The sequence below is a fragment of the Streptopelia decaocto genome (genome assembly GCF_964273445.1).
Source record: "Streptopelia decaocto genome assembly, chromosome: 19".
In the NCBI taxonomy this organism is placed as follows: Eukaryota; Metazoa; Chordata; class Aves; order Columbiformes; family Columbidae; genus Streptopelia; species Streptopelia decaocto.
Window position 1 is genome coordinate 5,090,040 of NC_138674.1, and position 26,219 is coordinate 5,116,258.

Genomic DNA, 26,219 nt, shown 5'->3' on the forward strand with positions numbered 1-26,219 from the left:
CTAGCATAATTTTTCAGGAATTTTGAGGATGCTTAAAATATAAGCCCTACTCCAAAAATAAGCCCTAGTTACAGTTGACAAAAAAAGGCAATTTAAATAGTGTCCAGGCAGCTATGCACGTAAAAAAGGAAGCATCTTTTGGAGGAAAAGTTGTATAAGACCCTGTCTTATTTTCGGGGAAACGGGGCATTACAGTCTGTGGCAGAAATATCCAACACCCCCAGTGACAATGGCCGGATGTGGGTCAGCGAGGGTGCTCCAGAGCCTGTGGGGGACAGGACTGGGGAGCAAACCGAGTAAGGAAATATAGGGGTTGGGTCTGCAGCCCCTGCTCCAGGATTGCTCTGACTCACTGTCCTGCCACATCACGGTGCAGAGATGAGAACAGCCTTGGGTTCGCCCTGGGCTCCAGCCATTGCTGCTCAAGCATTTCTGGATTGCAGATGAATTCATGGTAATGAGGAGGCTGCAAATCACAGCAAACATCAAATCCAGTTCTGGAATGCCTGGAGTGAATATCTCACAACGACTGCCAACGTCTCTTTGTTTTTCATTTGCAAGCTACAAGGCAATAAAACAGGGAAGAAAAAGAAGAAGAAGAAAAAGAAAAGAACCGCAAAAAAACCCAAACAAAACAACAAAACAACAAAAAACATTTCCTGTTAGTGGAAACCCCCCCCTGTCGTGGCAGCAAGCAGCGCTCAGGAGTACATTACAACACTGCAAACTGCTCAGTCCCTCTGGTTGCAGCGATCGCTGCCCCGCAGCATCTCTGCCCCTGTTTCCCACGCAAATATTGCTGTTGACTCTCTGTAGCTCCCTGCTTACAACCACAGACTTTCACAGGAACCCCAGATGGCCTTCGCTCAGTCTCCTCTTTGGAAACACCTCCAAGGAGGTGATGGGTTGGTGTAATGTCACATGCGTAGCCCCTAAGACAGAAAATTTCTGACAGTTACTCTCACTAGGAGGATGTCTTCTGTGCAGAGCTCTTCAATAGGACATTTTCCTAGATTAAATCAGTCCTAAAGCACAACAAGCATGCTATGCACCATTGCAGTCCCACAGAAGGCCTCCAAAATGAGAGCAGTACACCAGCCTTGCTGAACCTACAAAAAATATCCTTAAATTCAGCTACAGACATAGCCAGAACAGAGCCCACAGAGATTACTAAGTGAGCCTGACTAATCCTCTCTCCTCATTCTCTCCTGTCATGCTTTGCGATGTCTTTCTTCAGAAACTTGAGTTCTGCAGACATGGGGCGCCAGACCATGAGGAATTACCCTGGTTTGATCGATTCGGTCATGACTTATGCCCAGAACTGCGTGGCTTCTAACCGACCCGATGATAAGGTACCAGATGCTCACCCTGAGCTGTTTGCTAGAGTTGAACCCCGTAAGTCATAATTGCAGCTTTGGGAATATCTCAAAATCCCTTCCACACAAACACAAGAGGGGACCGTGCTCTTTGTGGCTGCTCTTTCCTCCCACATCCCAGTGTGATCCGTCATAGAACTGCAAGTCCTCTGTGCTCTGGGCCTGAAGTAGAGGTGGGGTTTACAGTTTCCCTTTACCAAACACAGAGAGACAGCAAAATATTTTGGCTCCTGAGCCCAAATTTCCCTTCCCTTCCCTTCCCTTCCCTTCCCTTCCCTTCCCTTCCCTTCCCTTCCCTTCCCTTCCCTTCCCTTCCCTTCCCTTCCCTTCCCTTCCCTTCCCTTCCCTTCCCTTCCCTTCCCTTCCCTTCCCTTCCCTTCCCTTCCCTTCCCTTCCCTTCCCTTCCCTTCCCTTCCCTTCCCTTCCCTTCCCTTCCCTTCCCTTCCCTTCCCTTCCCTCCTCCATCCTCCATCCTCCATCCTCCATCTTCCATCGCTTGCTCTTCCCACCACATCTCTTCATCCAGCAGGACCCAGACTGGCATCACATTCAGCAAGAAGCCAGGACCTGGCATTTGTTTGTCAGTCCCCTATCTGTGACCGTCACTGCTGTATGTGTTAGAAATGGCCATTACCTTGGGCAAAATAGTGTTTAGAGCCACATTTTCAGGAGTTCATACTGGCCAGACGCCCTGAAGTCCTCAGTGCCCAGCAAAGTACAAAGATTATTGCAAATGAACTGAGGATTGAGCCAATCCTCTTTTGGGGACGGCTTTTGCAAGAAGACAGGTTTCAGCAGCACATACCGAACGCAGCTCTTTGGAAATGTAACCACATGTTTTGGTGTTGGTTACGGGTATCAAGTGAAAATTCTCCCTCGCTCTTGACATTGAGTGTTCCAGGTAAAGGAGGCTTAAAGGCCTGATCTTGGTGAAAAAATGTCCCTTAATCTGTAGCTGTGACTTGGACAAAATCATTGGGAGTTGACTAAGGCAAGAGGAAGACTTTCAAGATTTGGCATTTCATGGTGGGCAGTTTGATATAACCAACTTCTGCCCCCTATTTTCCTCTTTACCTTGTCTGGGTAGTGGGACCTTCCAAGGTTCACTGAGTCAGTCGGGTCACTGAGATCCACAGCGTGGCATTTGGGCTGTGTGGCCTTCATCCTTCTCTTCCTCCCTCTGCTTTCTCATCCATTGCTCCCTTAAGCAGGGTCAGGAACTTACATACTATAACTGCTAGAAAAAGCTAATTATGGCATGGTAGATGTCCTCTCTGTAGCTATAGCAGGTGCTGCTCCATATTTTTCTGCCTAATGTGTTGCTTGCTTTTTTTCTTCTGGGGGTGATTTCAGTCTGTGGAGAACTGCATCTGCATCCTGCACAACCTCTCCTACCGCCTGGATGCCGAAGTTCCCAACAGATACACCCAGCTCAACCACATGGCCCGGAGCGTTTACATGGACAAAACTCTCACAGGCTGCTTCAACAGCAGGAGCGGTAAAATGGAGGTGAGATGTGCTGCAAAGGGCTTGGAAATGTGATATCAGCCCCAGACAGGGGCTACAAGCAAAAAGCAGGATCTGAACTCCAAGTTTCTTGTCTCTTTGTAGAATGACGAGTACGGTGTCCCCCTTCCCGAGGAGGATTTTAAACCCAAGGGACCCAGCTGGCTCTACCACTCAGATGCCATCCGCACCTACCTGTCCCTGATGGACCAGAGCAAGAAAGATGCCACCCTGGAAGCTTGTGCTGGAGCTCTGCAGAACCTCACTGCAAGCAGAGGGCTGGTAAGTGCTTCTGTCTGCACACACCCAGCACTTCACAGTAGTGAGAAAGGAAAACGTCCTCTGCAAACCTCAAAGCACTATTGCAAGGCTTTCCACAGTGAATCCTCCAGCTGAGGGATTTATTAATGCCAAAATAGGGTCTCATGGGGGCTAAAATCAGCATACCAGGGGTTTGTCCCAGATTTAGACACTTTACGGGGTTGGTCGTGCCACCAGAATCTACTGGCATTGGAGCCCTCCACTCAGGACACCAGCGAGGATGTGCCCAGATGTGCACATATGGACAGATGTCATGAAAGGAGAGAGGAAGGATGTGCGTGCTCCACCACCTGTGTGCGTTTTCTAAGTGGGAGGTGGCTCTAATAACAGGGTGGGTTGTGCTGTGGATTGTGGCTTGTCCTCACATCAGAGCTGCTTGTAAAATAGCTCTGACAGATGTCCTAACCTGTCGGTATGGAGGTGACATGGGCTGCGTGACGCCATGGGTATTGCAGGAGACAGGGCACGGCGAGGGCCACGTCACACCAGCAACTCTGCTGTGCCCGTCACCACCATGGACTTGTCCTCGCAGGCTGCCTTCAAATGGACAAACCTCGACTTGTCTGTTTGTGTCGAACTTCATCAATTCCTATTTAAATAAGATGGCTAGGGAGATAAAGAGATAATTATTTCATACGTAGGAAAGGTGTGTCACGTGTGTGAAGTGTTCCACCCAGAAACACGGGGTGACTCACGAGAGGAGCCTTCGCTGCTAGGACAGCATTAACCAGAGAGCTTTTGTTACAAGTCTTTCAATGAGAAATGCTTTGGGAACCCCCCTCCAGTTTTATTTTTCAGTTTAACTAGCCAGTGGCACTAATGAGGTGGAGAGAGGCTGTGGCAGGATGGGTAGAGCTGATCAGAGCAATGGGGCTGGAGCTACGTGGAAGAGAAAAGGCTTTCAGCAATCAAGATCGTTACACAAGAATGGCTTTTGGGCAGGGGGAAAGCAAACAAACAAACAAAAACCAGCTCTGACAGTGCTGAAGCAACTTATTTCAGCCTCCTGGAAGGGAATGGTTGGAATTTGTTTGGGTGTGCAGGTGTGGCTTCTCTTTTCAAGGGTCTTATTCCAGCTCGGTTTGCTGTCACTTGAAGGAAAGGGAAAAAGAGGACACGCTTCCGAAGCTTCCTAGAACCTTTTAGCTTATAGAGGAGAACTCTGAATCTCTTCTCCCACTGAGCTTTACCCACCCTAGTCCTGCTGGTGTGAGTCTGTAATGTGGTACATGTTCCTTCTGGAGGCAAATGGGGTCTCAGCCCACTGCAAGAGGGTTCCCACCATCCCCACGTCACTGTTGATGGACACGTGTCACTGGTGGTGTGACAACCTCCAGCGGCCTTTCTGGTGGGGCAGTAGCTGAGAAGTTCAGTTTTAACTCTATCGATAAGAGGGCAATTTGTTAAGGGTATGTGCTTCAGCGTCCATGAACACCCACCTGCATTGGCTGTGTCCTGATATCTTCTAGATTTACATAAGCAAGCAGATCAGGATTGACGATGAGTGCTTTTGGTCTTCAGCTTGTACTTTAAAGGTATCATTAGCCGTTCTTATTCCTTGTGGCCTGGCAGCAAGCTGCAAGAGCATTGGATGAGGGCAGTGTGGACATTGAGGTAAAACTGCTCCAATTTACTGGAATATCACAGAGTATGAGAGGCTGATATTGCAAATGCCTGTGGAGAAGAGGGCTAAAGGACAAAATAAGTGGGATTGTGATGGCAGAAGAAGGTATTATAATATAGAGATATTTTCTAGTCTAGCCATGTTTGCCATACATCACTCCAGTTGTGCCCTCTCAGCATTAGAAGTCATTGGACGTCTCTGTTCTGTCTCCCAGATGTCCAACGCAATGAGCCAATTGATTGGTTTGAAGGAGAAGGGGTTGCCTCGCATCGCACGGCTCCTCCAGTCCAACAGCTCCGATGTTGTCCGGTCTGGGGCTTCTTTGCTGAGCAACATGTCCCGGCATCCTGTTCTGCACAAAACCATGGGTAAGTAGTTTCCCCCACAGTAGATTTCAGAAGGGTTCCTGATTTCTAACTCTCTTATATCACCTGCCTCACTTTGTAAACCCCATAACAGGACTTAACCAAGCTCTGAAATGGGGCGAAGCAGTGTCATTTTCTTCTGGACAATTACAGGTGATATCTGCAAGCTTAATTAATGAGACGTGCTGCCTCAAAGTCTCTAAAGTATGTAGTATGCTTTATAGATACTGACAAATCTGCAGGATCACGAGGATGATAGTGTTTGGGGAACTGAGTTGGACTTGACTACCCATGACCAATATCATTGCCCTTCCAGAAGCCTGCAGCACCAATTTTGGCTCTGGAAATCAAGTAATGACTATTATGTCATTACTGTCCAACGTTACTAGTGTCTCCTTCTGGAGAGAACACTGCATTCTTGCATTGGATAGTGCTAACACAAATAGTATCATTCACTTGTGGTCGGTCGTATTTAAATGTTGATTGGAACATTCCACCTCTTTAGCTCACCAGGTGCTCCCAGATGTATCACGTCTCCTGTCATTCCAGTCTGGAAATACCAACAGCTACAGTGAGATCATGACATCAGCTTGTTACACTCTGAGGAACCTCATCATGTCCAACCCGCACCTGGGAAAGTCTTACTTGACAAGCAACATGCTAAATAATGTAGTGAGCCTGTGCCGAAATGGGTGAGTTTGGGGCAGAAAGCTCGTGCAAAGACGTTTTTGAGCCCATCCACTCTCTGCAAAGCCAGATTAACCCCTAGAGCCTTCCCAACACCCTTCAGAGCCATAGGAAAGCATTGTTCTTTCCCTGTGCCTGTACATCGAGAGAGCCAAACCAGAATCCAGCATGTTGGTAGACACAAATCCTCAGCACTGTTTTCTTGGGAGCAGGCATGAGCCATCGTGGTGAGATTTGTGAAAGGGCCTCGGGAAATTTGCTGGCTGAATTTTAAGAGATTCTAAAAAGAACAGAAAGACCAACATCTTAAACCCTGTTAAAAATTCCAGCCCTTCAAAGCGGGGATGTCAGAGCGCAGCTGGACTCCCTGGCACCTGCATTTCCCACCCACACCTCATGATGAAGGTCAGGTCTGAGATTCAAGCACCGCTGATACCATGGGATTGTGCTTAGTTTTAATATTCAGATTCGTTCATCTTTCTGTTGGAATAGCCGCCTCAAGTGGCAAAGACACAGCTTTGATGAAGCGCAAACACACATATATATATATTTATTTATTTGTAAGTACCCCTCTTGGTCTACTCACATGTAATTTACAACTGAGCAATCCCAACGTATATTACCACCTTTTCTTTTAGGACTTGGTTTGAGCTTTGGTGGTAGGAAACCTGTCCGTACTCCCTACAGCCCTATGCAAAAGCTTCTCACCCTTTGCCAAAACAGATGTTCATTTCTGGCCAAACTGGTTTCAAACTTAGGTGGTCTTTGACCATGTATTCTCCTTCCTAGACTTTCACCTCTCCTACCCTCTGTCTTTGTTTTAAAATACCTTATACAAGCAACCTACTGTGTTCTATTGTGAAAAGACATTCACATGCCTTCTCCATCATCCTTTGATAAACCCTTTACAACCTACCACTTGTTTCATGGTAGCAGAGACTCTCGGTCATTAGATGTGGCCTCCTTGGTTAGTTTGGACCTTGGCCAACAAAAATCAGTCAGCTTGCTGCTTTTATGTGCTTCCACTCTACAATAAGCCCGATTAACATGAAACCCTGCCCTCTTCTAACTCTTCTTTGTTTTGAATGGCGTTAACTTCTGCCTAAAGTCCCGCTTTGGATCCCTCCGACCCGTCGTCAGCTCATTTGCTACTTCAGCAAAGTGTTGCATAACTGGGGTTGTGCATATCTTAATTATCGTGACTGCTTTGTGTGATGAGCTTTGTTTGCAATGACTCACTAAACTGCAAGGAGTTACTAAGCTCTGGAGATGTCTTCAGTGTGTTCCTCCTGTCTTCATCATGAATTCCTTCTGAGAAACTCCCTGCTTCCTACCATGTTCAAAACTTGAATTGTACGTTTTCATCCATTATTCATTTCTGTCCCCAAAGATTTTTATGCTGTTCAATTCTTATGAAAAAATGACAACAAATCACACCCAGGACTAATCTTACTTATCCAAGCCATATCATTTCAGACTGTTCCCATATAGCTGATGTGAAGGAGATCTCCCCTCTAGTGACTTGGACACCCGCTCGTTCACAAGTTAGCGAACTTTTCCCACTTCCCTGTATAGCCTGTGAAGACAAACATGAGATTTTAAGTTGAGATTTTTCCTGCTCTACATCTTAAAGAGCCTCACCCAGCAGATCCAACACCCCTCTTGGGGCTGGACACAGACCCCGTGTTCCCCACGCTAATGTTGGTGTTGAGTGGAACATTCCACCCCTTTAGCTCACCAGCAGAAACAGGGAACAGAGGAGGTCTCAGTGGTGATCGCATCCCCATGGAGAACACCATGCCCTGTTGAGCCTTGTTAGGATTTTGCAGAGTGTTCTCTGTTGATCTGCCTCAGTTTCCCTGTGGACACACTTCCCTCACCCCCAACACGGCTGTTGGTTTGGTTGGTTTGGTTCCTCCCTGGCACATGCTGCTTCTGCCACAAAACAAATTGTTTTTACCTAGTAATTTCTTTTAAAACTGGCCCCTCATTGCATTTGAAGCTGTAAATCATTAGTTTAATATGCTTGAACAATTCTGTATTGATGTTTCAGAAGGAGCTTCCAGGTTACAGACAAGCTATGGATCTTCTCCTTTCTTCTCAAATGCCAACCAGCCCTCTTCAAAGCTGAGGTTGCTTTGTCTGGGTGTTTCTTGCAGCTGGATTCTGGATGAAAGGCAGCAACGGTTCAGCAGTTTATCTGATAGCTGTGGTTTCTTCTCCTTCCTGGAGCATCCCAATTAAACGATTGGCTCTGTCTCCTACATATACCCTCATCTATGACACAGGCATCATAGTGATGATGGTGCTTCTTCACTCTTTGTTATTTTTACTCTAAGTTGCCAAAATATTGAATATTACATTTCTTTTTTAATGCTCAATACCGTCCTTCCACACTCAGAGTATGGTGCTTGCAGGCCCCAGGTGGTTCCTGGTGACCGCCGTCTCATTTCCTATGATCTGATGAGGGCTGTTTTGAGGACAGGATGATTTGTGAAGCTGTATCATACAGGGAGGGTCCCGAGCCTGGTTTCACACCAATCCCTCACTCCGAGACAGACTGGGGCCGTCACACTAAACTCAGATCAGGAGTCTCCCACAGGCAGGACCGGGTCCAGCAGATCAGGAACAGCGATAAGAACCAGCGAGAAGGTTTATATCTAGGTTGTCATATGAAATGTTCCAAAATTGTAAAAGGTACTGCTATGACTCACGGTTTCGGAGCTGTTACGTGAGCAAGTATCTATTAACTTGTGCTGAGTAAGGACTTCTGGTTGCAGATGTTGTTGTTACGAATGCTCTCGTCTCCTCCGTCCTCACCAGCGGCACGGAGCCCGTTCCTCTGCTGCCCTCTCGAGCAATGCGCCCTGCGGGCTCCAGAGAAGGGTTGGCACCTTCTCTCTCCCTCTCCCAAATTTCACACTCCAGAAACAAACCTTCAGCTCACTTTTTCCACTCAAATCCTCCCCAATTTTTCATTTGTCCAGTTCCGGTCCCAGCGGTTGTCATCACATCACATCGCTGAGAGAGCAAGGATGGTTTTATTGACAGCTGTCTGTCAAGTCTAGCCAGCCTCCCAGCTAGGATGGGCTTATCTAAAAGCTGTCAGTAAAGCACGTGGGCTGCTGCTCTGTGGCTTGTCATCATTCACCAGGTCTGCTTTCATCTTCCCAGCTCCTGTCCAAAAGCGGCTGAAGCCGCTCGCCTCCTCCTGACAGATCTTTGGTCCAACAGGGAGCTCCAGAGCGTGCTCAAGCAGGTAAGGAAAATGCTTCTGCTTTTTGGCTGATAAGAACAACCCTGGTCATATAGAATCATAGAATGGTTTGGGTTGGAAGGGACTTTAAAGTTCATCTTGTTCCAACCCCTCTGCCATGGGCAGGGACGCCTTCCAGTAGACCAGGTTGCTCAAGGCCTCGTCCAACCCAGCGTTGGCATACTGATGTCTGTGGAAAAAAGCCAGCAATGGGAAACTAAAACAACAAAAACAACAATTAAACTTAAATATTTCAAAGTGTTTTTTGAATGTGAGGTCATCCGCATTGTGGCTTTTCCTCAAGACAACGAACCCGTTCTCTTAGTTTGGCTCCTTGTATGACCAAGAATGTGTCTCTGGCTTTCTCCCGCTGACTCCTCGCTGGGCGTCGGGGCCCCAGCACTTCGTCTCGCTGGCTGAAGTCGGTGAGTTTGCAAGGGCTGTGATTCAGCAGCGAGTACGGGCAGCGGCTGGGAGGAGCCCGTGGCGCTGGGAGGACCGCGATGCTCTCAGCACCCTCCTCAATCTGAGCCAGAGACAGCGAGTCGCAACCAGAGCTACGGGACTGATCTTAGGACTAAGTGGATCACGGCGTGTCCGTCGGGCAGTTTGCACCCTGGGGATGGTGCCAGCTCTTCCGTGATGCTCTTGGGTCAAAGCTGTCGTGCCACAGCACTGCTCTGTGCTGGGAATGGACCAGGATGTTCCAAACTAGCTTGGGAGATCCCTTCCCTGCAGTCCGTTGTGTAGGATCAGCGTGTCCCAACAGATCTCTGGCAATGCTCCTCCTCTCCTCCCTCCCCACACTTTATTCTGTGTCCATAACCCTACCCTGTGGTTACAACACCCCTACAGTTGGAGTAATCTTTTAAACCAAGAAGAGGAGGATTTAGGATTTGTTTTGCTCTCTGCAACAGAAACTGCAAAAATGCCAAGCCAGGCGGGGCCCCGAGCCAGCTCCCAGCTCCCAGTGGCTCCCTTTGAACCAACTGGGTTTTCCCAACTCCGCAGCAGCAGCACCTGCAGAGAGTAAAGGGCCAGATTAAAGAGAAGGAGCACCATCCACAAAGAGCACTACCCTAGGGGCAGGAAGGTAGAGAAGGACCTAAATATAATTCTCATATTTACAGTTAGGGACTTTCTCCGTAGGATCTCGTGTAGCTTGCGCCAAGCTCTGCTCAGGAGCCTGTGCCAACTCATTTTGATGTGACTGAGTCACTCCTGTGTTCACGCAGATGTTCATTACATAGGCACACATCAGACGAGCAGGATGGGAGTCTGTGAGGATCTATGCATCATGCATACCTCTTTGCCACTTTTCCAGGGTGAGGAATAAGGTTAAATAATATTCGGTGAAGTAAAGGTGTCCTCAGGTAAGGCTGGAGAAGTCCAGCGCTTGGTGGATAAAGACAACACAAAGAAGATTGAGTCCATTAGTAAGGTTCACATATCGAAGGCGCACAGAGGGAGGATGGAGGATGCTGTTGGAGAACACAAAGCACACTTTTTAGGTGGAGAACAGTGGGGCGGGAGGCTCTGGCGCACAACAGCAGGCAGCTATCAGTTTTGAAACCAATATGCGCTCACTGCACTCTATATACATCTGCCTTTGCAGCAAGGATTTGATAAGAACATGATGGGATCTTTAGCTGGAACGACCTTCAGGACCCTCTCCTCCAGATTTTAGGAGCCTCTCCAGGGACATTCAGGCTGCAGGTGAGAACGGGCCCCTCATGGTGGGGAGCGGGTGGGATGGGGACAAAGGGACGATGCCTGAGCCCCGTGAGCTCTTTGCTGGTTTTAATCTCCCTCCCCTCAAGTGGGCTTATGAGATTTTCATCACCAATCTTATCAACCCAAACTGCAAAGTGTTTCTTTTGGTGCAAAGTCGCGCAGTCCCTGGGTTTCGTGCAGATGTTGCCCGCAGGACACAGCTGTGCATTTCGGACATGCCCAGCGTGGGTGACATGGGACAGGCAGAGCGGCTGGACTTGGTGCACCTCACATCTTCCTTAATTACTTTGCAAGTGATAACTGACTAATTGCATTTTGCCAGATCCTCTCAGGTGGGGCTTTTCACAGGAATCTCTCTGAGAGCACTTTCTTTGCTGAATTTGGAATAATTTTATCCAGATAGTGTCCATAACATGCAATTCATTCCAGCACAACCTATGGCATCAACCATCACCCTTAGGGATATTTTGAGCACTTGATAACCTGTAAACCTCACATCAAAATATGGAACTATGTGCTGACATTTGAGAAATACCAATAGATTAATCAGAGGTGGAATTTTCAGGGCATCGCTATGAAATTCGGATTGAATCTGTAACGCACTTTTGATACATAATTCCCACTGAAGGGCAAAACTCTAAGCAGTTTTGCACTTTTCAAGTATCAGATGTCTCTGTGATGGGGACGGAGATTATCCAGGATGAATTATTTGCTCCCTTCCCCACCGTGCTCTTTGTGATCAAACTGAGCACAGCCCTGATGTCAGACAAAATGGTGCAAAAGCCAATTTCTTCCTTCTGCTCAAATAGAGATTCCACTTCTTGCTCTGCTGGGATGTTCCACTGGGACTCAGAGAGGGTGGGGGAAAAGCTATGGGCAGTATGGAAACGGGGTACAGGACAAGAGAAAAGATTGAAAGTTGGGATTGAGTGTAATGAAAAGGTTTCTTGAATGCTTTAATTGTCTGGGGTTTTTGGTTTGTCTCTGTTTTTCTCCATTTCAGAATCTGGAATTGGTTCACGTCCAGGAAGACAACTCTTTCCCAATTACTTAGGATTTTAAAGACGTAGAGTGTTTCTGAGTTTAACTCAACTGTAAAGCCAAATGACATACGGATTTCATGTGGATGACACTGATATTTTTAAGCATTTTCTTCTTTTTAGCGGGGAGAAGGGACTTTTATTGAGGTTATACTTTCTTGATGTCGATATTTGTTGGTTTTGCAAAGAGTGTGTCTGTGTAACTATGTATGTGCCGCTGTGTATGTGTGCGTGCAGGCAACATACACGCGCACACATGGTAAGTAGGATCTTCCTACAGGCTTAGTCCCCCGTCTTCACCGAAAGCCGACGCGAGTTGTGCAGTTTAACCCCCTTGCAGAGTTTTGTCCGATTCTACCTTATTCATGCACCAAATACCATGACACCAAAACCCTCGTTTTACCCACAAGTATACAAAATTGCCCATTTTAGGTTGAGTTCCCCCCCTGCATATGGCCATTATAAACAGATGCACACAACAATACTCTTCTTTACAAAGGCTGGTTATTCCTCACGTTTATCAACATGGGCTTCTTTTCTGCTTATGAATCTCTCTCCAATGAGCACTTACAGTTACTAGTATTTTCTTTCCTGCCACTTCTTTATCTCAAGAAGCAAAATGACACCTGCAAATTCTCTCCCGGGTTTCAGTAACCCTTATCTGAAGCTGTATGTGAGGGGACAGTCATAACACATCTGCAGAGCATGAATATCCCCGGGTCCCGAACCACCTTGAGCACCAGAACCACTCGATCTCCTGACTGTACCTGGACAAATGTGGCACTTGAGAAGCTGGAGACAGGCAAAGTGGGTTTTGCTCTCTTTCATTTTTGCCCTGGGATCACCGACTGCCACACAGGACTGGAAGAAAGTGAGGGATGTGGGCTTTTTAATCACGCTTTGTTTATATTGATCAATGTCAAGAATTAGTATTGATACGCAAAGGAATGGAAGCACTTGTGTGGAGTCGGGTCTGGGAGTATTTCATTTCTCAGTGGTTTCAATGACATGATGCTAAGGGGACTGCTGGGCTCATTTTAGGGCGACTCACTCCTTATGACAGTAACGGTGTGATGAACGAGGCTGATCTCCCTCTGTCCAGAAGGAAAACATCCTCTAACCGCAACCCAGATCCCCAGGGAAAGGCCCGGCTGAGGATGCATTTGCTGCCTGTCCCACATACATGGTTATTGCTTCTTCAAGCTGTGCAGGGGCACAGGACCCTGTTGTGCAAATATCAGGGGGTGCTTGGTAAGGACAAATCATGGAGCCGAGTCTAGAAAGGGAAAAACAATCTTATTTCTTTTCTGTTGATGCAAATCACCGGGTCCCCACTTACATCACAGGACTGGGGTGATTTGTGCCTCCGAAAGAGCCATCTGTGAAGTTCAGATTTGTTCTGGCACAGCTCCAGAGCTAAGAAACGCTCATTCGTCCCCCGTTTAGACCGTGGGGAGCACGTGTCCGCAGAGGGAGCTCATTCCCCAGCTGGTTTTAATCCTGGACTACAAAGGGTGGCTTAATCTTGAGCACTTGAACAAGCAGCTATCTGTTCGCTTTCACCCACGTTCAAGTCGAGAGCTTTCCGCGCAGAGCTCCCAGCCAAATGAGAGAGGGAAAAAAACATGATAATAATAATAAAAAGGCACCTTTGAAGTGGAGAGTAGAACCAGGAGGAGCCGGTAGGACGGTTTCAGGAGGGTTTAAAGAGCAGCCGTACCTGCCGTACCTCCCCTGGCTGGATGCACATTCTCACATGCGCCGTTCAAGATGTTTTCGGCCGGACCCAGGACTCTGGATGTGCCAAACAGCTGCAGTATCCACAGAAAGGATCGTTGCTGCAGTTTCGGTGCAAAAATTGTGTCGCGTGCAGTTTTGCGTTCGGATTTGTTCCTGTGATTGCATGTTTGACAGATCCTGGGAGCTCATGGTTTTTCTCTGTAAAACTAATTGGGAAAACCTGACTACAAAATATAATGATGGAATATTTAGGAAATTCATTCTAATTGGCTGTTATTTAGGCTTTATTTGAAAACACTTCTGCTGCGTTCACCAGTAATGTGATTTACTGGATGACTATACAAGGCACAAAGACCTGTAGCTATGTGATCATCGTCTCCCAATTAAATTTACAAGCACTGGAGATTTCATTAGTAAGTATTAGACTCAAAGAGACTTTGGTGTTGGTAAATACTTTTCTCACATAAATTTTATGAAGCGCAGCGAAATTGTTTTTCCAAAGCTGACAAAATGATAAAAATAAAATGTCTCCATCCTCAGAGATCTTCAAAGCATGAGTGGGCACAGCCCTGAGCGATCTCTGCCTTTGACGTTATCCCTGCTTTGAGCTGGTTCATTCCAATCTGATTTATTTGTATCATGCTGTATGTTATTGCTTTCATAGCTCTCCATAGTGCTAACTCAAGAGAGCAGTGGGAACTGGGACCGCTCTGCCATCCCACGGCTGACCTGCAGCTGTTTCTTCCCCAGGAAATCCTCTGATGCTCAGCTCTGTTTTCCTCTCAGTCTCTCTTTTAAAATCCGGATTACAGACTCTACCCAAGTCGGCGAATTAGTGCCCAGTTGTGAGAAGGGAAAGGAAAATCCGACTTATCAGAGTAACTGGTGTTGCTCATCACCAGCAATTTCGCGAGCTCGATGAGGTTCCCTCCATCATAAATGATGCTGTTTTCACCTCCAATACATTTTTTCCCTTCATTCTAGGGAGGTGTTGCTTCTTCAATGCACATTTTTAACTGTGACATCCTCTTCGATGAGCTGTTTCTTGCTTCTTTAAGAGCCAAGGTGGGGTGTACCCCAATGATACAGGCAAGGGCAGGTCTACAGAACATAGTTGGTACCCTGGGTCGTAGTGATGGAGAATTACTGAGGAGGGAAGGACCACAGCCAGCAGCACCGTTCACTCTGCCGGCAGCAGAAATAACAGCAGTTGGGGCCCGATTTGTGCGCAGGACACACAAATATGTAAATAAATACCATACTCGTTTGTCCTGGGTTTAGCAGAGCTTTTCGGTCTATTTTCTCACCAATGCTTCGTTTGTTTTGTGTATGTACAATCCAACCCCCCCCAGCATTTCAGAAGCCTCATGGACGAGTAGAAGGCAGTAGGCAGTTTGATTCCTCTCTGAGCACACACCAGGTTGAGACCAACATAGCCTACCAGTCCATAGCTATACAGTGTATTCTGTAAGATATAGGTATGTGAGAATAATATATCAGAGTTTTGTTTTGGCTGTACTGTATGTATTTGCTTCATTGGAAAAGCTGAAATCAATAAAAATTGCTGGAATTTCTTCAAGCTTCCTGGTTTGGATGGTTTTATTTTGCTCGTCTTGCCACGGTGTTAGGAAAGTGTTTGAAAGGTTTGTTAATCAGGCTTTTGCTGATCTAGATGTTGATGTTATGTAAGATTTGAGGCCAGACCTTCTGTGCTAATCAGGACCAAATTTAAGGCTGTGTCTGCTTTGGGAATTTCCCAATCTGCTCCATGAAGTCGCTATCGACAACATCTAAGAATTTGGTCTCTGCATCACATCCTGCAGTAGCTTAAGCCCGGACTACATGGGGACAGCTGACGTGCAAGGTGCACAGATGACTCTGTAGTCAGTACTTGAGAGCACCATGGTGTATAAACACTGGTGGCAGCCTTACAAAGAAATACGGAAGCAGCATCGTCTTGATCTCCTCCAGAAGAAGGTTCTTCAGAGAAGAAACCTGGCAAAGGGGAATGTGATCTCAGCTTTGAGGTGAGCTTGTTTCGTTTATTCAAGGCCAGGCTGAGGAATAATCCTTAGCAGTGACAAGCATCTTATGAAAAGAGGATCCACAGCCTATCAGACCAGCTTGGTACGGCCTGTGATTCCATGCATGGGAAAAGGGCATCACCCCCTTCCACACTGCTCAGAAATCCTTTCCAAGAGCACCCTGCTGCCCTGCTGAGATTTTTGAGGCGTTGGCAAGCACTGAAGGATTAAACACAAAGGCAAAGTGCCCAAACCCAGACATCTTAACCAGTTTTGGGTGGGCCCTATACAGCAGCACTTCAAAACCTAAATTGCGTTGGCAACTCTGATCATTCCTTACTTAAGCTGTTTTCAGTCCACAGTGCAGCAGGCATATTTGCCATTGGTTTTGAATGTAGTTCCTAAGTAATTATCTTGTAAAAGTTCATTTAGGAGCAGTGTATCCAGAAGTCCTCAGGAGGATTAAGTGTTGATATCACATACACACTGGTGATGTCCATTCTGCAGCTTCTTCAGGCACAAATCACATCTGAAGGCACATCTAAGAAAGGTCATATAAATTATAGGATAGACGAGCAAGTTGTCTTCTACTGAGTCTAGCACAGAATGTCTAAAATTAATGCAGATGACTCCTACCTCTATACTCTTGAGCAGGCTCTCTGGACACTGAAGAAGGGCAGGACGTGTCATCATAACTCTCAGCATGTCTCCGATTTTGAAACTGAGTTGCTCAGCAATAGAGTTGATACATGACTATGTGCTTCCATCTCTACCCATTTGCAGCATGTAAAATGAATACCAAGAAACTAGTATGTCTTGTTATTTTGCGAACTTTATCCTCTGTATGAACCCATAAGAAAAGCCCGGTGTTGGCCAAGGCAGTCTTTAGAGACACAAAGACCATAGGGCAGTTTGCAAGAAAAAGACAACCAAGGTGTTCTTTGTATGATTAAAAATGCACTGAAAGATGGATCCGGTCTAGGGGCTGGGTCAGAGGGCAGAGACGCTGTGGGGCAGACAGTGACAGATGCACTGATTTACCTCCAATGCATTGGTGGTCCAGTAGGACCCAAGGGAAGGAAAATGGGTGCTGCAGGGTACAGAGTAGCCACAGAGCACTCCTCCTCCAAAACAGAGCAATCACTAAGTCCTTGGAAACTTCACAGATCACACAGCTCGTGGAATCTCAAATAACACATGGGACTTCACCAGAAAATCCTTATCCCACCGGCAAAGCAGCCCCCATTGTAGCCCCCTCTCCCATCCCACAGTGCAACTTTTGAGTCCTTTATCATTCCCCATTATATTTTCAGAGCAAACCCCAATCTCCAGCCCATGAGACACCTTCCCCAAAGACATGCCCAGAAGTGCCTGACTCCCCCAGGCCACAGCCCAGATCACCACTTCCCAGTCAAGAGCAGGTCCCAGTTGGCACAGAGACCACGTTGCGCTCCCCTAGGAAACACCAAGCCCCAGCCGCACACCACGACAGCACCAACGACCCCACAGCACCAACATCTCCTGCTGGAGATGCTCCTCTACCTCGGTTTCCCACAGGCTGCATGAGATCAGCCCAAGCAGCGGCACGGCCGCGGCATCGCGGCCCCACAGCCAGGTGCCTCGGGAGCGCCCCGGTCCGCACGGCACAGCGCCGGAGGACACGTGGCAGCCCATACCAGCAAGGCGTGTGCAGAAGAGCCTCAGCGCAATCACGGCACCGGAGCCCCCACCGCGCTCGTGCACCCACACCCCAGGGCATCTCCACCGCAGGAGCCGGGGGCCTGGGTCAGGAGGAAGGCACCGTGACTCATCCCCTCGTTACCTTCCCCATAACGTGCATGACTTTGTGCTCCTCTATCATACAACACTCATTTGTGTCTTTCCCACAGTTATGTGTCCTTGCAGATTTAATCTAGCTGAGCATGGAAGTTGTTACCTATCCAAGATGTACTTGGCCCCTTTCTTGGTGTTTTCTAAGCTTGCCTTTGTCTCAGGAAAGCCTTTTGAGGGGCCTCACGATCCTTCTGGCTCTTCAGGTTTTAAGCAGGAGGTGACAGAAAAGTTACCACAGGGATAACTGGCTTGTGGTGACCAAGAGTTCATAGCGACGTTGCTTTTTGATCCTCCGATGTCGGCGCTTCCTTTCATTGTGAAGCAGAATTCACCAAGCGTTGGATTGTTCACCCACTAATAGGGAATGTGAGCTGGGTTTAGACCGTTGTGAGACAGGTTAGTTTTACCCTACTGATGAAGTGTTGTTGCAATAGTAATCCCATGGGGCATGCCAAACACGTCCCTTTCTTTTGTCTAACAAGAGATCTCTGCTTTGCACTGCTGGGATGCAGGAAAATGTTGCAGCTCTACCTGAGCCTTTTAAACATCCAGCAGGGTGGGTGTAGTGACAACCAGAGCAACATTCCCCAGATTTAGGAAATTCTGTGTAGTTTGTTAGCATGTGACATCCACTTCTGGACCATTATCCCTCCGACCAAGCCTCCACAGTGCTCTTCCAGCTCCGGCTCTCATTACAGCCCTCTGCAACTTGATAATCTCATGCAGGAAAGGCTTTGATGAGAGGGTAATTACCTCCCTGCCACCACCCCCCTGCGCTCTTGTTTTGTGCTGAATGTGCTGTGCTTGGTTGAAAGGAGACCCTTGGTGTTCCCAGCCTCCCCAGCCCAGCAGCTGCTGCTGATGAGCAAAACAACATTTCAGCACAATAAAGAGGCTGCAGGAATCTCTGCAGGGCATAGGGGGATTGCATGGCAAGGTGGAACTGCTGGCAGTGATTTTTAGGTGGTAGATGTTGTCTTGATTAACACTTTGGCCAGTATTCCAGGTCTTGAAGGAGATCTCTGATGTCCTAAAGCTGAGAGGTGGCCAGATCTGAGCATGGCTGACGCGTGAGCCCCGGAGCTCGAGTCTGTCGTACCCACACACAGAGCCTGCAGGAGCCCTTCCTGAGCCCCGTTTCTCCCTTGACCTGCCCGTGGAGTTGTCTGCAGTTCTGCAAATGAGCAGCAAAGCAGTTAAAACACCCCCAGCTAGCACAGCAGCACATTGCCCCTGTGCTGCAGAGCCGAGATACCCCCAGCCCGTGCGGCAGTGAACAACCCCTCATTGCGCAGGTGTCCAACGCCATGGGAAAAAAAAGCAGGTAGAAATTTTCAAAAGCGATAACACTATTGGAAGTTTCTGGCAGCACAAAACCCAAATACTTTCCCAGAGAACAGCAGTTCCTCCCTCCTTTCCCTGGCACTTCGCTCCGCAAAAAGCCTCACAAGTGCGCTGCAGGATCTTACCTAACAGAGCTGAGCTCAGGCAATAACTATAACTGCTTTTGTGTCCCGAGGCCAAGTTTCAGTCTGAGAGATGACCCAGACTGGGTGCTGTACAATAAAGTGTAGCAGAGATTTGCTTTGTGCATCTTATTGCTTTCTTCCTTATATTTTCTATTCTTTCCCCAGGAAGACTCTTTATCTCACGGGACAGGTAACTCCTGCTTCAATCAACAAGGCTCTGTCCTGGCAGAACAGGAAAATCAGTCTCTCATCAGCAGGGCTGAAAGAAACGCTCAAAAAATATAAAGCAAAAAAAATGGAGATGATCTGAGTGCCTTTGAGTTCCACCCTGAGCTTTTCTTCAGCACGTTTTACCCACGATGAAAATCAGTTCTTGTTTCATTTCAGGGCGGGAGAAATAGGCAGAGGGGGTAAGGCACCACTTTAGTGTCACAGTGGGGCCATTGGCAGGATCACAGCGAGACATTCAAACCCACCCGGACGCGATCCTGCGCGGTCTGCTCTGGTGACCCCGCTTTAGCAGGGGGGCTGGACTGGGTGAGTTCCCTTCCAACCCCAGCCAGTCTCTGATTCTGTAAGACTCTGGATTTCCCAGGCGGCAGCACATCACCTAAATGACTCCTGCCATTCTCTGTGCAATAAGAAACTGTCTGTGACTATCCCAAATATTTGTTTTTTTTCAAGGGTAACCCAAAAGCAACATAGAAATAATTTCCTGCAGGATGTGGAGAAGCAGAGGGTTAAAGAGCCAGGAGAAAGGGGAGAAGGAGGAGATGGCTCAGGTGAGTGTTTATGCTATTTGAAGTGATGACTCCTTGGTACACAGAGGAAAATCCACACCCATCGCCTTTCTGCCCCGGGAACCTGCCCGCCGCGAGCTCCCGGGTGAAGCAGCAACATCACTGCAGGGCTCAGGCACCGTGGGAAAGGCAACGGAGCCGCGGCGAGTCCTGCCGCACGGCGAGACCCAGATGGGGGTGAGTCAGAGCCCCACCTTGCTTTGAACAGCAGGAAGCAGAGCCCGCGGAGAGGCACCCAAAAGAAAGGCAAAGGACAAGAGGGTGGTTCGCACTCACGGGGGCCCCCGGGAACTGATCCCCACTCCCGGGTGCTGCCGCCTGTAAAGCTGGGGTTAAAACAGGGGTGAATCCTGGTGCTGAATTAGCCAGTGTGGCTAATTAGCTGGTGGGAGAATGAGAATGGATGGGGGATTTTTTTCCTCCAGCTATCAAAGCACACCCAGGAAAGACTGACAGGGACTGGCAGGTCTCCAGGGGGCAAGGAGGGAATGGCCTTGAGGTGCTGGAGCGAGTGGAGAGAAGGGAACGGAGCTGGTGAGGGGCTGGAGCACAAGTGTGATGGGAGCGGCTGAGGGACTTGGGGGTTCAGCTGGAGAACAGGAGCTGAGGGGAGACCTTCTGATCTCTGAACTGCCTGAAAGGAGCTTGGAGCCAGGGGGGTCGGGCTCTGCTCCCCAGGAACAAGCGCCAGGAGCAGAGGAAACGGCCTCAAGTTGCGCCAGGGGAGGTTGAGGTTGGATGTGGGAACAATTTCTTCCCCAAAGGGCTGTGGGGCATTGGAACTGGCTGCCCAGGGCAGTGCTGGAGTCACCATCCCTGGAGGGCTGGACAGATGGACATGAGGTTCTCAGGACATGGGGCAGTGCCAGGGGTGGGGGAACGGTTAGACTTGATGATCTTGAGGGTCTCTTCCATCAAGAATGATTCTATGATTCTATGAGTAAGTCATGATGGATGGACATGTGCAATATCATGCAGCCCCATGGTTGTGCTAAGGACAGAGTTGTGAGCGTGACCTGGCAGCAGCAGAGCTGCAGGCATGTTCCATGAACTATCCAAAGGGAATGACCCTTCCTGGCAGGGGTTCAATGGGTGCACCTCCATGCCCTCCAGCTCAAAGCTGGACTGCTCATCACAGGAGCACCAGTGTGGCAGAACCTGAGGGCAAACCCCAAGGAGAAGACAGACCAAAATAGTTGGTTCCACTTAGCAAGATGGTCACCATGTCAGAGCACTGCGGCTCGTTCTATCCATGCTTACAGATGTCCCAGACTGACCAGGAACACAAGAATCCCCTGCCTAGGCTCTTGTCACCACCCTCTCACCCTCATTTGGGGTCACGGAAAGTAGAGGAGCTTGGTACAAGCAGAGACACCAATGCTGACACTATGATGGTCTCTCTCTAAGGCTCCATCCTGGGTGAGATGTGCAGCTCCTCACATTCTTCTTCAGCATCTTAGGCCCAGCTAGGAGTGAGTTTATCTCATTTAGAGCTTGCTGTGCCTCTTCTTTCTCGGAAATCCTGGCACAAAACTCCTTGTATCACCTGAGGCGCTCTGAGATACCCCCAGATCCCTGCTGGCTGCTGGAAGGGCTCAGCACGCAGGATGCACATCACTGATCAGGAATCTGCCTCCAGCACAGAACTCGTGCTGCATCCCTGGGAGAGAGCCCAAAATCTGAGCCTTCATGTCTGAACCCGGCCAGAGCCACCAGGCTTGGCACTGACTAATACCAGACTTAAATTTCAGGGCCTTAAATTTCACTCAACAGGGAAGGGCTGTCCAAAGCCAGTGGTGATTTTGCGTTGTCCCCTGTTCCAAGGTGAAATGCTTTAATGGGATCCTGGGATTTTCAAGAATGATAATTGATGCTTACATGTTTTCGAAGTAATCTTGGGGGTCTCCAAGTGTAATTTGTTCATCATGAAGTTGCCAGCAGTGACAGCGAGGGGTACCCTGTGCCAGCAGTGTGGGAGGGGAAGGTCTACCATCGCCTCCTCTTCCCTCTAGCTATGGGCAGCTATCATTTGCCCACACATACCCATTTTCTCAGCCCCATGGCTTTGCAGGGCCTGCAGCACAGCTTGCTTGCATTTTTTCTATTTTTAAAGCTGCCAAACACCAACTCTCCATAAACTGGACTAAACAACCACATCTAAACAACTTTCCCTACCAGCCTGGTCTGTATTGCTCACTCCCTGTTAGGAGAAATCTCTTCGGATCAATCCACCCTCACCTGGGCAGCTTAAAATTAGACACTGAAGCCTAAGATAGTCACTCTGGGTTCCCTCCATGTAATAGCTAGTGGAGAGGAATACTCACCCCATCATCAGAGTTGGATGGAGGGGCAAATTAATAATTTCTACTTCCATTGCTGATTAAGGAAGTCTAGATTGAGATAAACAATGCTCAGACATAGCTAGGTGGCCTGAACCTCACTCTTTATCTTTTGTGAGTGCACATACACAGAAACACCCATTCTAATGTTACCAAGGGACAACCTTTCTAGGATGTCAGAGCAGCTCTACCCTGGCAGGACGGGATGATAAACAACATATTTCTTGTGTTTTTCTGACAAGAGAACGAAACAAAGCGGGTGATACCAGACAGAAGCTTTGCAATGCTCCTGCAGCCTTGTGCTGTGTCCATGGCGCACCCACCATTAGAATATTCCCAATTCTTGTCTTGCCATCACCACTTCTCTGAACAACCCACCTCCTGCAGTCATTAAGCTGTCTAGGGTGTTTGTTTTCTTTTATTTCCAAGCAAAAGTCTGCAGAGAAAAGCTCGACATGCTCAGCACTGCCCATGTGCTGGAGGGTAACACATTAAGAGGACTTCACCATAAATAGCTGGGCTCTGTGACTCATGTTCAGAGCTTGGTTCATTCTGCTCATCCTTGCATGGAAGCCCTTCTAACTGGATTTCCTTTGCAATTTGCGGCTCCTTTCACTATATCTGGTTAGACACAAAGAAAGGCTGGGTGGCAAAGAAAGCTTCATCTGACTGTCCAGCCTTGCCTTTTCTGGTGGTGCTCTGACCCAACAGCAAAATGAAGGCTGGAAATTGTATAACTGGTGCCTGCAAAGGCAATGAAAACAAGGCACCTCATTCACCAAACAGGGACATCATGAATTACATCATTTGTGTCCAGCAACACAAGGAAACAAGGTTTGTATTGTGGATTTTTGCAAAGGTGAGCGCTGGAAGTCTGGTTGCTCAGCCAGGGAGATGCTATCAGATGAAACCCGAAGTTCGGAAGTGAGCGCCCAGCGAAAGCAGCTAGGTATTTAATTTACATCTGTGTCATGGAAGATCTTCTCTCACTCGTGTGTGTGTGCAGGCACATGCACGTGCCCGAGCGATGCGGCTCAACCTGGACTTTTCCCACAGACTTGGAGCTTGTGATACAGAATCATAGAATCATTACAGTTGGAAGAGACCCTCAGGATCATCGAGTCCAACCATAACCTAACCTAACTCTAGCAATCTAACTCTAGTCCAGCCTAACCTAATTCTAGCACTAACCCACGTCCCTAAGAACCTTCCAAAAAAGGCTGTTCCAAAACATCACTGGAATGTGTTCAGGTCAAGGTGGAGACTCAGGATGGAGGTCCGCAGGGTGACAAGTGCAGCCCACGTGCAGTCTTTCCCTAAGAAACAGGTGGATATTTATGCTCAGGGATGGTCCTGATTTCAATAAGAGGCTCAGTTTTGCATGTGAGGCCATCGCAATGGGGCCACCGGGCCAAAAGAGTTCAAGCACCCAATTATGAAGTCACATTTCCTTGCAGGAGGCCACATCACTGCTCATTCCAGCTTTTGAGATGCCTCTGGCATGATCCCCAAATTGCCAGACAAACAACGAGTGGCCAGCTGTGCAGATGGAGCTTCTGTATCCACTGTCTGGTCAGTGTGTCCTTTGCAGACACAAAAACAATACTTTTAATATAATTTCTTATCTTTGAACGTAACCAGAAACACATGAGCTGCTTTGCATAGGCAGGTGCTAATTCATCTAATTCATAACCTTCCAGGCTATTGAATTTTACTCCTCTCTATAAAGGTTTCAGGTTCTCAGATGCTGAGCTTGACTCTTGATATACCCACGTCAGGGTGTAAATCATTAAAGGCCTCATTGTCCCCTTTTGCATCCAAGTGGAAACCAGCAGGAAGAAAATTGAAATTGGCAATTCAAATTCCAAATTTTCAAGTGTTCTGTCAGGTTAAGGCTGAACCTCAGGGTCACTGGCTGTTACCTGTGTGGTGATGCTGAGCCATCCTATTGTGCCCAGCTGGTCTTAAGGAGCTTTGGCCTAAAGAGGCACCAGCGAGCTTTGGCAAAGAGCTGTCCTGAAATAAACACAGAACTGGGCGTGTGGACAATTCGTTTTTTACTGCTGTTAAGCATCTTAGGCTGAGCCTGGACTTCATCGCTCTGTCACAAAAAAAAAAAAGATTGCAGGTAATGAGCTAATAACAATTCTCTTTCCCAGCCTGCTTTGCATCTTCAAAGCACTCCACAAGCACAAACTAATTAACTGTCCAGAGAAGAAGCTCATGACTAAGAGCTGAGAAACCATGTGAGTCAATGCACTTGCAACAGCTCTTTGCAGATTTCAGTAAAAACTCCTTTTGGAGGAAGGTCTGTTTACTGGCCTGACTGGTCACACCGATCTCTGGCCACATTCCAGGGGTGTGAGCGGCGCAGATGGACCCAGCCCAGGAGAAGCCCCACCGACTTCAAAAGAGCATCACCCCGACAGGAATGCCCCAAAACCAACCATGTGGCTTCCTCCTTTTAATTTGTACGCGCGCTCGGCGCGAGTTGAAACTGCTGAGCTAACAGTCCCTCTGCAAACCTCTGTGAAATGAGGGCACATCCCTCTCTGCTCAGGAAGGTTTTATTTGTAAACAGCCTCTTTCCAAGACTTTTGGAAAAGGAACATTTGGCTTTGAGATGTTTTCCATCTCAGATTTTTTGTCCAGGCCAGTGTTTCAAACACTTTGAAATCACTACAAGCAGAATCATCCTGGCGTAAGAAGCATTTCTAGGGGATGGAAGACATGTCTCCTCCCTTGGGCTGAGCATCTCATGGAGGTCCCATCACCTGCCTTGCTGCCCAGAGCACATCCTCTGTGGCCACCAAGTGGGGTTGGCTGTACCAAGGGCTCCATGATGGAGCAGCCACAGCACAGAGGAGATCTCAGCATCGCTGGGCTCCAGATGCATGAACAATGAGTCTGGATGTGCATTGAGTGTGTAGATGTGCATCCTTATATGCAAGACAATACAAAGACTTGTATTCTTTCCAAATCAGAAAGAATACACCGTACCAGGGTCTGTTAGTGAAGAATTTCCTTGACGTACCCTTGGGTGCTACCAACCTGGGCTTCGAGCTGCATCTCCAGCTTGAGGAACTGTGCTGGAGTCCCAGCTCTCTTCTTCCTTGCTTTGGGCAAATTATTAAGCTGCCACAAGAATGCGACTTCTCTTGCAGGTCCTTGGCTTTTGGGGAATGTGGGTTACATTTACTTGAACAAAATAGAGATGAGAACATCGTTTTCTTTCGAGGGTTAAATGATCTCAAAGACTCAGCCCTACAAAAGAATTTAGACATTTCAGGCCAAGAATTTTGCCTTGGAAACTCCTACCTACCTGGGTATATTTCCACCAGGAAATGTCCCTGGTCTGCCTTGGAGGCAGAACCTCTAAATGATGGACAAAATTAAACCTACTTCCCCCAGATCCTCAGCAAATTTCAGCCCAAAGGGTGTGGGGGAGTGTGGAGGAATAATACAGCTGTGGGAGGTGTCTGTCCAAGGGAGTCACCCAGCCCCAGGACACACTTTGGGGATTCCAGCCCCCATCTCCCAACACCTCAGTCCCAGGGGTGCTGGGGTGTCCATGTACACCCACCCCACTGCCCCCTTGTTTTGTCTAAGGCATCAGAAAGCTCAATTTGAAACTGCAACTTCCACCAAAGGATTCAAGTTTCTTAAAGCAGCTTCTTTCTGTAGCCGTGACCCTCACATCTGTTAGGAAGGTGTTCTCTGCCAAACGCTTTTCCATAGAGCACGGGGCCAAATTTCCAAAATCTCCGTCTCGGTGCACCAAGGTCTGGGAAAACATCGATGAGGGATTTTTGTGCCCATGAGAGCCCACATCTTCGTGAAGCATCCACAACTGGTATTCATGCTGCATGGAGCCAACCACAGCCAGGAATTGTAGCAGACAGTGATTTCTTCCCCTCAGTTCCTCTCCTGGTTCATGGGCAGAAGCTTTGGGGACTTTTGCACCATTTTTCCCTCTTCCCCAAATAGAATTGCTTCTTTCTGAGTTATCGGCTTGCATGCTGGGAGGTTGTCCTGCCCTTAGCCCAAGGGCCTGCAAATGCCAATGACTTCCAAAATCACAGTATCACAGTATCACAGTATCACA

The 26,219-nt window shown here is 48.0% G+C and overlaps 1 protein-coding gene across 3 annotated transcripts in view; it reads left to right on the forward strand.

The window, feature by feature from the left end:
* The window catches only part of PKP1 (plakophilin 1), a 53,359-nt gene extending 38,146 nt beyond the window's left edge, over positions 1-15,213 (forward strand). For 2 of the 3 annotated variants that reach the window (XM_082068909.1, XM_082068910.1), the window contains 8 exons: positions 1,238-1,352; positions 2,730-2,885; positions 2,988-3,164; positions 5,042-5,195; positions 5,698-5,884; positions 9,054-9,138; positions 10,751-10,851; positions 11,873-15,213. In XM_082068909.1, coding sequence (XP_081925035.1) covers positions 1,238-1,352; positions 2,730-2,885; positions 2,988-3,164; positions 5,042-5,195; positions 5,698-5,884; positions 9,054-9,138; positions 10,751-10,822 — 946 coding nt within the window. In that variant the 3' untranslated portion in view covers positions 10,823-10,851; positions 11,873-15,213. Of the gene's footprint in view, positions 1-1,237; positions 1,353-2,729; positions 2,886-2,987; positions 3,165-5,041; positions 5,196-5,697; positions 5,885-9,053; positions 9,139-10,750; positions 10,852-11,872 lie in introns of those variants that run through there. The other variant, XR_014185682.1, reaches the window with a different exon arrangement.
* The last annotated feature ends 11,006 nt before the right edge of the window (positions 15,214-26,219 follow it).